At 31.8% G+C, this 15514-nt stretch overlaps 2 protein-coding genes across 2 annotated transcripts; one reads left to right on the forward strand and one right to left on the reverse strand.

Moving 5' to 3' along the window:
• Positions 1-2200: 2200 nt before the first annotated feature.
• Positions 2201-3535, forward strand: LOC114379054 (aspartic proteinase CDR1-like). Its single transcript, XM_028337607.1, has one exon. It carries the CDS (start codon positions 2201-2203, stop codon positions 3533-3535), a length of 1335 nt encoding a protein of 444 aa, XP_028193408.1.
• Positions 3536-6434: 2899 nt separating this feature from the next.
• LOC114380528 (chaperone protein dnaJ 10-like) lies at positions 6435-13316 on the reverse strand. Its single transcript, XM_028339629.1, has 10 exons — positions 13146-13316; positions 12892-13010; positions 12265-12324; positions 11954-12036; positions 10329-10494; positions 10094-10223; positions 8370-8528; positions 8094-8266; positions 6879-6959; positions 6435-6724 (listed from the first exon to the last, which is right to left on the reverse strand). The coding sequence occupies exons 2-10, from the start codon at positions 12976-12978 to the stop codon at positions 6644-6646; spliced, it is 1020 nt and encodes a 339-aa protein (XP_028195430.1). The 5' UTR covers positions 12979-13010; positions 13146-13316; the 3' UTR covers positions 6435-6643.
• Positions 13317-15514: the final 2198 nt, after the last annotated feature.

Below are 15514 nucleotides of genomic sequence, written 5' to 3' on the forward strand. Positions count from 1 at the left end.
CTGCAGAATCTGGGACTTCAGAATTGGCTAAGCTTCACCTTGCTTGCAAGGAATGGGGATTCTTCCAGGTGGGTCTCTTTAATTTCTTCTTTTTATCCTTCTATTTCTTTGTAACACATGACTCTGTTTGCATTAGTTGCCAGACAATGTGATTTTTCATTTTCATAAAATTGCTATTTACTATTTTTATTTAGTTATATGCTATTATTGGTCTTACTGAACAAAGAAATATATATACTAACAATTAATGCCAAGGATAATCCAACTGAAAAAGTTTTCCAGAGTGACATGACACTGATAGTTTGGACTTTGGAGTATCATCCAAAAACCTCAATAAAAGCCTTAGCTATATTTTTTCGTTCACTTTCTGGACTCTAAAATTTTGTTACAAATAAGGAAATCAGTTAATTTCAATATTTTTAAAATCAGAACAATAATAAAAGAAGTGAAGGTATTAATTCATAGTTTATTGGTTCAACATATTAAAATGTAGTAATTAAATTAATATTTTAATATTATATAATATTTTGAGTAATAAAATAATATAATATTATTAAACGTAAGATTTAAAAATTAAAATTGTAAATTACTTTAAAAACTATATTTTATATATTATAAAATAAAAAGTTAATAATTGACAAAATAATATATTCTTATGTGTAATATTTAAATATGTATTTTTATTTATCTTAAAAGTATTTTAGATTAAATTAAAAATAAAAAATATGAATTTTGAAAAGAATTCAAAATGATTTCTATACAAAATATTTTCTATTAATTGTTTACCAGTTCTCACCTATTCTAAGAATAATCAATTTTTAGAATCAAGAGGATCACTTGCTAGACCTTAGACCAATCGAACTGACCAATTTTGTATGATTTTAAAACAAGTTGATATATTCTCAATTTGAATATTAAGTTCATTAAAATTTTAATATAAACTTATTACAATTTTAATTTCTTTTTGTAGCTAATAAACCATGGAGTAAGCTCAGCCTTGCTAGACAAAGTAAAGTTGAAGACTCAAGACTTCTTCAACCTTGCTAGACAAAGTAAGCTCAGCCTTGCTAGATTCATATGTACATTAATATGCAAAACTATAAAATATTCTTGTGGTTGAAATTAATCAATGTTTCCATTTTAAATTTGTTTGACAGACTGATTATAAACATTGGCTAGCTGCACAAAATGGGTTGCCTCCTGTGGAAGAGTGGAGGGAAAATCTCTTACAATATTGCTTTAGAAAATTAATTGAATTCCCTGACAAATACAAAGACCAATGGGACGATGCTTATTGGGATGCCATAATTCAAACTACATCTGCTTCCCAAAATCAAAGATAATGTTTAGTTTCTTCTACCACATAAAAAATAAAGGATGTAGCCTTAAATTACTCAATGTTTAGTTTCATCTACCATATAGTTATTTAATGTATTTTTGTACAAATATCATTCTTACTATGTAAAACATTTAAGTGGATTTCAAATTGGTTCAAATGGTCAAATAATTATTATTGACATTTCTAATCAGCTTATTGTGTGCGAATTTATCTATTTCAAGTATATATTGCCAGCTGTCATAATTCTCCATTATTGACAGTGTCTGGGGTTTTCAAATGCAAATGTGAGAATGACGCCTAAGAAAAATAAAATAAAAGGGAAGCATTTTTATATAGTCAGGTGAGATAAAAATCTTTGTGAAATTGGTCTAGAGATTGACAATTGAAACTTTCCTATTTGAGATTATTCTCATTTGGATATACTATTATTGTCAAATTTTCAAAATGCAGTGGGAGTTTTTACTCTAGGTTTGATTCAATCATTTTTTTTTGAAAGGAGGTTTGATTCAATCATATATGTATATAATTGCATATTAATTATAACAGCCAATAATTCTGAATTGCGTTCATTTGTTATTAAATTACTTATAATGAATGAATTAAATTTGACCGGGTGAATTCAAATTTGACAAAACATTAGCGTTAATTGAGAAATATCATAATCAAATTTGGTAATGAAACAATGACCAATTACTACATTTCAGGCCACTCATTCACTTCTATCATTGCAAAATCTTTGCCTCCATATAGTTCCACAAACACTAGAATCTTATAAAAAGCCACTAAGAATGCACTAGCAATTACAATTCTAAATAATCTGAGAGGTTGTTAATTTATACACCTTTGTTGCCAATCTTAGTGATGGCAAAGATGCCACATTCTTCATCTCTTGCTATTGTTTTACTGTGTCTTTACATTAACATCTCTTTCTTGAATGCCCTTGACGGTGGTGGCTTTAGTGTGGAAATAATCCACCGTGACTCGTCAAGATCACCATATTATCGTCCCACAGAAACTCAATTCCAACGAGTTGCTAATGCATTGCGTCGTTCCATCAACCGTGCCAATCATTTCAACAAACCTAATTTAGTTGCCTCCACAAACACAGCAGAGTCCACTGTAATAGCAAGTCAAGGTGAATACCTAATGAGCTATTCAGTTGGAACCCCACCATTCCAAATCTTGGGTATTGTTGACACGGGTAGTGACATTATCTGGCTGCAATGCCAACCCTGTGAAGACTGTTACGACCAAACCACTCCAATATTCGATCCTTCACAATCCAAAACCTACAAAACCCTACCTTGCTCTTCTAATATCTGTCAATCAGTGCAAAGTGCTGCATCTTGCTCTTCCAACAATGATGAGTGTGAATACACTATTACATATGGTGATAATTCACACTCACAAGGCGATCTTAGCGTGGAAACCCTAACTTTAGGGTCCACCGATGGTTCTTCTGTCCAATTTCCTAAAACCGTGATAGGATGCGGACACAACAATAAAGGAACCTTTCAACGGGAAGGTTCCGGCATAGTTGGCCTTGGAGGAGGACCCGTATCTCTTATATCTCAATTGAGTTCTTCAATAGGTGGAAAATTTTCCTATTGTTTGGCACCGTTGTTTTCACAATCTAACTCGTCTAGCAAACTCAATTTTGGAGATGAAGCTGTGGTTTCGGGGCGTGGCACTGTCTCAACCCCTATAGTCCCAAAAAATGGACTAGGGTTTTACTTCCTAACCTTGGAAGCATTCAGTGTTGGAGATAATAGAATAGAGTTTGGAAGCTCTTCCTTTGAATCTAGTGGCGGAGAGGGAAACATCATAATTGACTCAGGTACAACACTCACTATTTTGCCAGAAGATGATTACTTAAATTTGGAATCAGCAGTAGCAGATGCAATTGAATTAGAGCGTGTTGAGGATCCAAGTAAATTTTTGAGGCTATGCTACCGAACTACATCATCTGATGAACTAAATGTACCAGTGATCACAGCACATTTTAAAGGAGCAGATGTTGAGTTGAATCCTATCAGCACCTTTATTGAGGTGGATGAGGGAGTAGTATGTTTTGCTTTCCGTTCAAGTAAAATTGGTCCCATCTTTGGGAACTTGGCACAACTAAACCTCTTGGTTGGCTATGATCTTGTAAAGCAAACAGTCTCCTTTAAGCCCACAGATTGTACCCAGGAGTGATCCGTTGTTGTTTGTTTTTCTTGGGTTGAATAATATGAGACAACGTTTCCCACATTATCATTTTCATTATATTATTCTCTCAATAAAAGGATTGGTTTTTTCTCTTACAATTATATTGCGTTTCTTTGATTATTTGCTAATAAACTATATATAGGTGAATTGTTATTTATTATATTCTATTATATACAAACATAATTGATGACTTATTAATTGCTAATAATTAAATATAATAGAAAATAATAAAAGATTAATTTGAATTAGTAAATTTGATTCAAATTTTGAATATTAATTGCTCGTTAAATTTATAAAAAAAAAAACTCTATCATTATAGGCATTGGATGATTTTTCAAATAATTAGGCTCGAGACATGCATTTTGTTTCTATGTGCCACTTAATTTGCATTTCGTTTTCTTATGTTACTGAATTTATTTAATTTAATTCCTGACATTTGAAAACCTATTAAACTATTATATTTAATAGGATTATATTTGTCTCTTCGTGTATTATTCCCATTGCGAGTTTGATAAGGAACGTTTAACTCAGCTGTGGACGGCTGGAAATTTTCTACAACATCCTCAACAAAGAGTGCAGGAGCTTGCTGAACAATACTTCTCAATGAATGCTTTGTAAAACCTTTAATTTAATATTGTAAAATCTCATTTTTGTAGTAGTGATTTTATCTGCATTATTATGTTGACTCTTGTGCATGTGTTGGTATATCATTTAAAGAAGAACATCGATATACATTTATTATTGTTTGAATGTATTGTATGTATGTATAACATGTGTTTTATGTCTCAAAAATAAAATTTTATTATGTAGTATCAATTCCTAACTTAATGAATTTTCATGTTTCGCATATCAATTTGGGCTTAACTTCTCTTATTAGAATCAGCAAGTCCAATTTCACCTTGATGATTTGGATCTTGATTTTGTTATATTGGAAGAGAAGTTTACTACTATTAATGATGTTGGTAACACCAAAGGAAAAACTCATTATAAAATTTGAAAAAAATCTAGCAGACTCAATCTAATGTTCATGAGAATGATTGTCGCAAATAACATTAACTCAACTATCCCCAAGACCAAAAATACTAAAGAATTTATGAGATTAGTGGAAGAGTACTCTCAAATAATTGATAGATCTCTTGTTGGGATATTAATGAGTACGCTAACCACGATGAAATTTGATGGCTCATGTACTATGCATGAGCATGTCATTGAGATGACAAATATTGTAATAAGGTTTAAGACCTTGGAAATGACTATGAATAAGAACTTCCTTGTGTAGTTTATTCTTAACTCATTAGTATGATACTTTTCAAATGAGTTATAATATCATTAAAGACAAATGGAATGCACGAGTTACATAGTATGTTTCAAGAGGAAACGAGATTTAAGAATCAAAGAAGTCATTTAGTAAGCCACTAAGGAAACCAAAGAGTTTGAAAGAAATTTATGAAAAAACATGATAAGGGAAAATGGTCATCAAAGATCAATTAGGCATTGCAAATCTAGAAGAAAACATCAAAGAGCAATAATATATTGCCACTTCTGTGGAAAAATTGAACATTTCTAGTAGGATTTTCCAAAACGTGAGATTTAGTTCAAAAAGAAAGATGAGCTTAATCCATATGTATGTTTTAAGTCAAATTTAACTAAAGTTTCCTATAATACATAGCAAATTGATTTTGGATGTACGACATTTCTAATATGGTGTAGAGATTTCTTACCATCCAAATCATAAGTCCAAATGAGAAGTTCATCTTCATGGAAAGTTCTTACTATATACTCTTTTAAGTTTGGTAATGGATGTTCAGAACAAAAAATGAAATGACATTTCGCAACTCAAAGAAATTAATTATTTTTATAAAATTACTATATTATAAATTTTATGTCATTACTAAAAAAAAATTGACATGGTACAAATTATTGCACAACAAATAATGAGTTTCACAGGTGTGAATTTGACTCTTTCAAAGTAAATAAGGATAAGATAAATTATCTCAATGATAGAAAATTAATAATTAGTATTTCAACTCATTTATAATTTATATATATGTACACATAATATCAACAATCAAGATTACTTATTTTCTATGAATCCTAGATACGAGATACAACACGGATACAAAAATATGATAATTTTTTAAAAAAAAATTAAGGATACGATACATCTTGATACACTATTAAAAAATATTAAAAAAAATTATACATGAATGCAAATATGCAGATTTCTATCACTCAAATTTTATCTAATGCTTATCAGTTATCACTAATCTTAAAAAGAAATTGTGAAACAGGTGTAGACCTCTTTTCAAGCAACACAACTACACAATAATAATAACATAACACAGCATTATAAAAGAAAACAGAACATGCAGAACCATGAACATAGAAATGCAAAGACGCGAAAAGCCAAAAATACACAATAGAAACACCAAAAAAGGGCAAAAATAGAAACCACATCAAAAAGGACACCTCACTTGAATGGAAAACACCCAAAGAATGCGACCTCGCCAGACAGCACCAGCAAAGGTTGAGAGAAGAGATACCTCATCGGAAAATGCGTAGACAATGATGACCTCTCCAGAAAAGGGGAGAAAAGAGAAGTTGTCCATCGTCGTGCTAGGAGAAGTCAGTCATGTGAAGGATTTTTGGGTGGCCAGGGAAGCAATTTGCATGAAAGACTGAAGAGACTAAACTTTTAACCTTTTCTAGCTATAAAATATTAAAATTTATAAAACTTTTAAAAAATCAGAAAATGGCTCAAGCCGTATTGGAGCAATATCCCTTCAACGTATGTTGACCATTTTAGTGTATCGGGGCTTCCTGGCTTATTTTGCACTCTAAAATAAGTTGTTCACTTCGGTGGAACTAGATCTCATATGTGTAGATATGGTAAAAAGAGTAAAATGAGATCAATTATCACTAGATGATAATAATTAAGTACAAACGCGTGTAATTATGGCAGGTTAGTCCAAGTGAAATTACATACAATGCCTACTAACAGCACTGTAAGAAACAATGTTCAGAATCCACTGAGAGCCAGAAGGTCATAAGAATACTACTCAATACATAACCATATCAGACAAACTGAACAGATGACTATGATGAGGAAGCAGCATCTGGTGTTTTGCCACTTTCTCTGCGTAGGCTGTTTTCTCTGTTATAAGCAATCTTAGCACCCTGGGAAGCAAAATGAAATATTCTTTATTACATGTTAACAAAATGTCTCAGTTTATTGGTGCAATCATAAATATCAGTATGATGCACCAACATCAGAAATAAAAAATTTATTTGAAACATAGTGTTTGATGCACTAACATAAGAAATCACTTACTTGAAAGATAGTTCCTAACTTTTTCAATGCTTTGGCCCGAGACTTCAGAACATCTTTGGAGGCACTAGGATCTTTAAGAACCTGAGAAAAATAACAAAGACATTTTCTTAAAACTTGTAATGTGATTAATTGATATTTCAGTATAAATGTTATACTTTTCACCGTTTTATTGCATTCAGTTCAACATGTGGAGAGATCATGGTCCACCTATAGCTTTCCGAGGTAAAAGATAATTATATTTTTGGCCCTTTATTTAGACTAATGTGCCAGTTTTGTCGCTCAATAATTTTTTACTCAAATTAAATTACTCAGTTTTCTAATTTTTCCAATTAAGTGCTTCCATCACTTTTCCTTTACATAAAACTCTCAAATCCTTATTTTATACTCAAATAATTACATGTTTGAGATGACTTTGAAATAGAAAATAATCTATATAAGGTTTAGAAGTCGATAATTTGATGAAATGCAGAAGAATTTACAGGATGTGAGGTTACGATTTCAAAGAGCAAAAAAATGAGATTTTTTTTATAAAATTTTTAGATGAAATATAATGTTTTGATTGGTGGAATTTGATTGAATGTGGGTTAAAAATAGTTTAAGGGGTTTAGTTTACGGATGCTTTGAGAAAAAAATGTGAATTCAAGATAGGAAAAAAAAGAAACAATAGGGGATGATTCTAGCAATTTAAAAAAATAAGACCCCTGAAATTTGGTAAAATTACATAAATATCCCTTGCTTTTTCTACTTCTGCACTAACCTCTTTAATTGTTTGAAAAACATTATACCATGGTCCCCTATAAGGGAGGTTAATGTACACGTTACAAAAGCAGGGGTGTTTGTGTAATTTCCTGAAATCTTAGGGATAGTTAGTGGAATTAACTTAAAAGAATTGACTGTCATAATTAAAGATTAGGGGATAAAATTCAAGCAAAAAAAAATTAGGGGGAAGAAAATTGCACATAGGCCATAATAGAGGGGCAAAAAAGTATAATGAAGCCTAAAAGATACTAGCACTATGATCTAAGTTGTTTCTAGAATTGAGGGTTAAAAAGATGAGGTAAAAAGCTAGAAATTGAAGTTTCTTCCAAGTAGGCAAAAAACTGCATATTAACAAATGTCATGCACAGCAGGTAAGTAGGGGGAAATACTTTTATTTCTGAGTTATCAGCGAAGACTGTTATTTTTAAACGATAGAAAGTAAATACTGCAACTTACAGTTTGGCAAACATGTGACAGAGTTGATTCAATATCAATCACATTGATTTGCCATAGAGAATTAATCATGGCATCCTTCTTATCTTCAATAGCTTTGACTATGCTTTCTTCTTTGTTTTCTCCTTGATTTAGCTTCTTGAGTTCTTCTTGTATTTGAATTAGGGAGACAGCTCCTACAGAAATAGATAAATTCCATTAGAAAATCCAAAATTTGGGAAATGTCCATATCCTTTCAACTGGTAGACAACACAAATATAACAATAAATATTCTACAACCTGAGGCTGCTGTTACTTGTGATTTTATACAGTGTCCTTTGCCTCGCACCCACTCTGCCAAAAAGGGAACGTTCATATACCGTATATCCTTCCCAAGTTCTCTTGCAGCTTTTCGTGTGTAGATGTAACCAATTGTATGTAGCATGGCTTCTCCAAAAGCTGAAAATAATGTCAGAAATGAGTTAAGAAAATTCAAGGGAAAGAAAAGAACTAGGAGTGAACAAACATAGTGTTCCTACATGAATTTTACAATAGCCCTGTCATCCTTTTAATTTGCAGCATGCTGATATTTTCATCATTTGCCCTAAAGATTGTTGTTAGAGATTAAAACTGATAAGATGAAGATGAAGTGATAAAGATATGAAATTCAAGTGTTTGAAGTACATGGTGGAGACTCTATAATATAGAGAAATGGATCCTCTCATGTTGAAAATTGTCATGTGAAAAATGTTTTGTGGCGCAGTTGTTAGTTACAACCTAAATTCCAATTCTATCTCTTACTCATTTTACTCAAGGTAGTATAGTTGTATGAGGCGAAACAATTTATTTAAGAGATAAAAATTCAGTTGTCTACAATTTCAATAAGGGTACTTGTCATTTCATGAAAATAACAATGGTACGTTGAGAAAAAAATTTAAATCCCATTCCATGGAGTATATGGAATCATAACCCCACATCATTGGAATGAGAAATTCTAAGAGTAATAATGCTCAAGATTCAATCTAAATTTTATAAGAATTTCAAAACGGGGAGAGACTTGAACCTCCCGAAAGTCCAGGAGTGTTCATTTCATTGTCTTTGCCTTGTTCTTGATTCAGAAACCACATTGGGGCCAGGACTGAGAATTAGGGTTCTGAACGAAACTTATTCCTTCAACGCTTAATCTGAACCAATTTCTATCAAGGGGGAGAACAAAACCATTTAAGTACTTCCCTAAGCAAGCATCTCATACAATTTGAATTGGGGCTTGAACACCCCATAATACCCAAGACCCTATCAATTGAGTTTAGTACTCTAAGAGTACATAAGAATCTAGCCTCAATGGGATTTCACGCTCCATTTAAGATTCTATAGAATGAGGCCTAGATTAATATGTCTTTTCTTACTAACAAGCATAGGATCACTCATTCGACAGTATAAGCATGGAATAAAATCATCATTCAAGCATAAATGTTGAACAACTAGTACAAGCTCAACATAACATTTAACATAGTAAGAATCCTAATAATCCAACTACAGAAAGCCAGGACTATCACAGACTCAGATTTGGTAGCATGATATGCTTACAAATTAGACAGTATTCAGACATTTTCCTTCGGTGGGAAATAATGTAAAAACATAATAAAGCATTCTGCAAGATTCTAAACTACAAAAGAATGAACATATGTGTTTTAGTTTCTTTGAATAATACCATTTATATTTCATAACTGAAGAAACATAATTTGAACCTCTAAAGCAAATTTCTGTTATACAAAACCACAACTATATATTACTTCAATAAACCAGGTTAATTTATTGCAAGCCCTTTCTATATTAAAACCTCAAATAGTACTAAAAAAAGTTCTCAATTGATGGCCAGCTCTAGAATGCATGCTGGCATACATAGACAATAAATTGACATTCTTGATAAAGAAAAGTTTCAGTTATTGAAACTTCTAAGTTCTAGAGTCACTATCACTAGATAATACATTATTAAAATTACATGATAAACAGAGGGAATTTACCAGCTTTAGAAAGACTACGTGCTTCTGATTTTGCCCATGCTGTAAATTCATCTTCTCGACCATCAACAAATGGTTGCAGGCGATCTTTCAGAAATGTTGAAAGCTTTTGCTCCCTTTCCTTCTGCCAAGCCTACGGTTAAATAACAAGGAAACAGCTTCAGCTACCAACATACCAGGGGGAGCCATACAAAGGATTTGGGAAAACTGTCATAAAGAACTAGAAGAAACTGAATACTTTCATCTTTTCTTGAATTCTCTGCCTCAAAACTTCAGGATCCTGTGAGTCTTCCTCAATTTCTATAGATGCTAAAGAAGCCAGTGCAAGTTGTCCAATATATTCTTCAAAAAATTCACTTCCAAAAATCATTCCAAATACAGTTGTAGGGTCCATCATGGAATCTCTGAATAAAAAAAAAAAGAAATCAGTGTATTCTGCAGGTTTTCTTAATCCATGAAAACATTCTGTTACATTAGATTCATCTTGAAACATCTAAATATAATAAGCTGATTTCTCTTAAATAAACAAACCTTAATTGGGTTGATTGATTGATACTAATTTTGGGAGTTATTATGTTATATATTAATTTTAGGGATTTAATTTTACTTTTTAGGTTTCTTGTAAATTAGCTAGGATTGTTCGTCTTTCCTTATTAAGATAATATATAGAATCAATCTGGATATTATGGTACCAGTCTTGAAATCATGGGATGGAGATACTGTCCTCTTGTATATATTCTGTCTTTCTAATTCCACCATATAAACACACCATTGTGCCTCATGGCGGGCTTCCCTTCACAAATTGCCTATGGCAGTTGACAAAAAATCAGCCATGCCATTCCGCCATGGCAGGCACCATGGCTGCTATTTGACAACACTGATACATAACAGAGAAGTTCATTCTCTCATCCATCAAATAAAATGATTTTTAGCAGCAGCTAGTAAGATTCTATGTGTGTTAGGTCTCCACTGTAATTTTCATACCTCAACATAGTGGAAAATACTCACAGGACTGGCACACTTAGGTCAAATTATAGATTTTTAATAGCAACAGCTCTGCAGCTCTAATTCTTGCTTGGTTTGATTAATTTTGAGAGGAATATTTTTTTTCGTCAAAAGCTTACTCAGTAAAATTTTGATTGTAAGATATTTTGTCAAAATAAGCTAATCCAAATACATACTAAATATCATCAAGTAGTTTCATTAAGATAGTTTCATTAGACCTGCTTTCTAACTTGCAACAAAAAGAAACAACCAATGAGGTTGGCAAGTACTACTAGGAATATAACAAAGACCATGCAAGGAAGCTTCCTATGCTCGATCATGCGGGGAATGAGATATCAGATAGACGAAAAAGGTAAGTCTGTGAATTTTGGAGAGTGAAATTCCGATAAGTTGAGTATAAGAGAGGAGTGGAGATAAAGGGGGGCAACAAAAGATTGAGTGTAGTTTTGGCCTTCCTTTTGGGTAGTGAGGAAGCAAGCCCCTCTAAGTGCCTATAGTGTCTCTCTCCTTTTCCTCTTGTTATTTCTTTTACTTCAGTTTACAGTAGCTCTTAACCCATTTTCTGGACTAGAATCACACTAATATTTGATCAGATTCAGAAACATACAGAGTATATTCACTGAATAATACATATTTTTAGTTCCAGTCTCAATCTGTAATAACTAAATATAGTGACAAGAAAAGGAAAAGTCAATGAAAGAGATTAAACAATTAGATCTGAAATTGCTTTCTGATAACGACCTACATGAGTTATCTTTGAATAGCAAAGACAGCACTTCACCATTTGATGGAGCATGAATTTCTTGCAAGCAATTATTAGCTAATTACTTTCAGTCATGTAAGATGGCATAAACTTACTGTGGTACTCCCTCCTTTCCATGCTCATCATATGCCGCACGCTTCCCAGGATCACTTAAAACCTGGTAAGCCTCACCAAGTTTCTGGTAAAGATACCAGGATACCAGATTTAGAAAAACATTTTGAGAAAAATAAAGCAAACTGAATGGAGGGAGGGATCCAAATGTATAAACTCTCCTATTTTTTATACTGTCAAACATCTAACAGTAAGAACTAAGAAGGATGTAAATAACTTTGTTAATGAAATCTAGTAATATTTTATTATTGCTTAGTCTTATGAAGCCAACAAAACTCGGCATCTTAGTGCTTACCTGAAAGTTTTCTGCGGCCTTAGGATCCTCAGGATTTTTATCGGGGTGAACAATTCTAGCCTGCAAAGAGAACAGAGAGAGAGAGGTTAATAGTCATTTAGGTGACACAAAGGAGGAACTGTCAAGTTTAAGATTCAGTCAGGAAAAATAAAGAAAGTAAAATACCAGCATTAATGTAGTCTTCTAAATATCCAATCTAAAAATAAGCAGAAGAGAGCCATTATTCCTTTTACTCTCTCCTACAAGTCACCCTATATAATTTTTAGCGTCACCAATTATGTTGTCTGGTGAGCATATTTGGAGGCAGAATAAAATCACTAAACAACTTCAGGAGTTCACTCTTTCGGGCTTATTACTCCAGATTTGAAAAAAAAAATCAAAATATAAAGTATTAAAATAACCAAAGCAGCTGAGTTATCTGAATTGTGTAGCACCAATCACAGAATGGATACAAATTCAAATAACAAAGAAGCTGAATTATGAAACTACCTAATTGTTTCCAAAACATACGGTGTATAATCAAATTCAATATTCCACCAGATCCGATAACACAATAACATCCTCAAATCTGAGTTTCTGGTTGCAGAAATCAGAAAAGTGAAGGGCATTGATTTCATTATTTATTACCTTGACATAATAAGCTTTCTTGATCTCTGCAGCAGATGCATCATAATTGACACCTAATATGTCATAATACGCAGTGTCCTTCACCATTGCTTGTGACTTTCAAACAACAATTCACACCTCTATAATTAAGCAAATTGAGCAAATCCCAAAGGGAGCACAAAAGAAAAAAACTAGTTAGATGCATGGAATAGAAAGCACTTAAGAGAGTGAAAAAAATCGTGAAAGAGTTTGCTGACACAGATTATGGAACCTACCCAGAAAGCGAAAATCGAAAAAGTTTCCAACTTGAAACTGAAAGAGAGTTAACAATTCGAAGGAATCTCAGAAATCGGGTGGATCCGTGCGAGGGAGGAAACAGGTCGTTTTCAAGAGACCATGTAGTTGATGATAATGTTTTCTGTTTTCTGTTTTTTATCTTACATGTGATGTGATGTGGTCATGTGCGTTGTAAACTCTAATAGTAAATGACACGGTGACGGTGATGGAAGGAAATTAAGATCCCTTGCGTTTCAATCTCAACCTTCACTAAATTTAATGTATTAAAAAATATCAAGACTAAGGTGGACCAGCTTCTCAAGTGATTTGTGATTGTGATGAACCAATTTTATTAACTGTTGGATTTACTTTATCCATACAAATACAATGACATTTTACACCTATCACATTGGATTTTTTTTCCTCTTCAATTTTTTCTCTCTCCACCTTTCATTATTAACACTGTTTACTCCTCCATGTCTCCCTCTTCACCATTCTACCTTACCGTCATGGTTTTGTGACCACTACCACCATTACCTACATATTTTTACAAGTACATTCTTATCCACCGACTTTCTTGTCAAGATCAATTGGATTTTTTTAAAAAGATTTAACTTATCTTAAATTTAAATACTTTTTGTAATTTTCAAATGTGAAATAATAAAAGAATTCAATTATTTTATAATTCTACTCTCAAAAAATATATTTTATCTATATATTTAATAAAATAGTTTTAAAATTATAATATAAATATTAATTAATAAAATGTTTATATCATCACCAAAAATTATCCAACACGTAGACAATCAATTCCAATCATTTAAATCACATTATAAAAAATTTAAAACATAAAAAGTTCAAGACACATTTAAATCACTCAAAAACATGTTAAAAATCATACTTTTTCTCTCATATTGTCATGAAATTGATACCTAAGGTTGGGGGATGGTAATCCCACTTTTTCCTATGATTCAAGACACATTTCAAACACTTTCAAGGCACTAAAAAACATTGATTTTCCCTGCCATGTAATACAGTTCTCAAATATACTCAAATCATGTAAAAAAAAAAATAACGCTTTTGGGTAACTAATTACTTTGAGATATTTACCTAAATTAAAGAGATCATATCCCTAATTTAAAAATGCTAACCAATCAATCGTTATACATATTCTATTGATCCAAAGTGCGAAATACTTTTTACGTGTCACCATTGAATTTCTCCGACTACCGTTTACTTTTGGGGCAATAAAACGATCACTGTTAAAAATGATTAACAACACCACACTAAGATATATACAAAAAAAAAAAAATCCCATTTGAAGCAAAGAACTAAAACAAGTTGAATCATGCTGGATGAATGGTAATGAAGCACTCCACCAGGTTACTGATCCATTGGATAAAATGATTGACAGCAATAAAAGGGAAAATCAAAACTAGAAAAGATTTGAAGGTTCTGAGTGCCGCATATAGTGATACCAAAGTGCACTCCTAACAATATCTAAACTCTTTTGTACAAGATCAATGTCGAAATTTGATTTTCTCTTAAGTAGATGATGTGGAATATGCACTTGAAGAGTATTTGATTTACAGATAAAAAAAAGAAGAGGATTCGATTTATAAGACAGCGCTTGTACTATTATAAATGGATAAATGGATGGTTTATAATGATGAGTACCGATTTCTTGACTTAAATAATTTATTTTCATAAGTTCGTATTCCTAAATTTTAAAAGTATTTTCTCTTTTCTCTTTTCTCTTAAAGAACTATTTTCTGTTTAATTTATTATTACTTAATAAAATAGAATACTCATTAATGAAAACATTAATTTCTCTTTAATTTTTTTTATTTATTATTTTTCACTTAAATGTTTAAAAATACCTATGCAATATAATAGAAACTTCCTACATAATTAATAATCTTTTAAATTCAATAGACAGAATAAAAATATCATTTTTCTGTATTAAAATCTCAGATAAATAAAGATTTAATTACATCCTAGTTAAGTTGTTATAACTAATTCATATTCCATCCCATCTAGGGTTTCCATCACACAGTACTTGTCCAAATTTAGGTAATGTGTTCTTCCAGTTAGTCCTTCTGAGTTGACCAATTATTAATCTATAAGAGAGGTGGAGAAGAATCTTCTTAGAAGATAATGCTTGACTTAATTAGGGGAGCTCATTAACGTGCTAAAACCACTTTAAGAAAAGAGGTAGAAAAGACAAGAGTATTTAAAATACTACATTGCTCATCTTTATTCTCCACCAATGCCCTTTCATTGTTATTTGGTGCATTGTCGTTGTGGTTAAGGATAATTGGAAGCGCTACAATTTAGAATACTATTTAATGCTAACCTAATATCACTT

This window comes from Glycine soja, chromosome 12 (genome assembly GCF_004193775.1).
Source record: "Glycine soja cultivar W05 chromosome 12, ASM419377v2, whole genome shotgun sequence".
Lineage (NCBI taxonomy): Eukaryota > Viridiplantae > Streptophyta > Magnoliopsida > Fabales > Fabaceae > Glycine > Glycine soja.

Excerpts from the sequence above, each read along its gene's own strand:
- LOC114380528 (XM_028339629.1), bottom strand. The coding sequence starts at position 12,978 with ATGGTGAAGGACACTGCGTATTATGACATATTAGGTGTCAATTATGAT. Across the intron at positions 12,037-12,264 it reads AGGCCGCAGAAAACTTTCAG|AAACTTGGTGAGGCTTACCA; the intron begins GTAAGCACTAAG and ends TATCTTTACCAG. Across the intron at positions 10,495-11,953 it reads GGAAAGGAGGGAGTACCACA|AGATTCCATGATGGACCCTA; the intron begins GTAAGTTTATGC and ends TTTTTTATTCAG.
- LOC114379054 (XM_028337607.1), top strand. The coding sequence starts at position 2,201 with ATGGCAAAGATGCCACATTCTTCATCTCTTGCTATTGTTTTACTGTGT.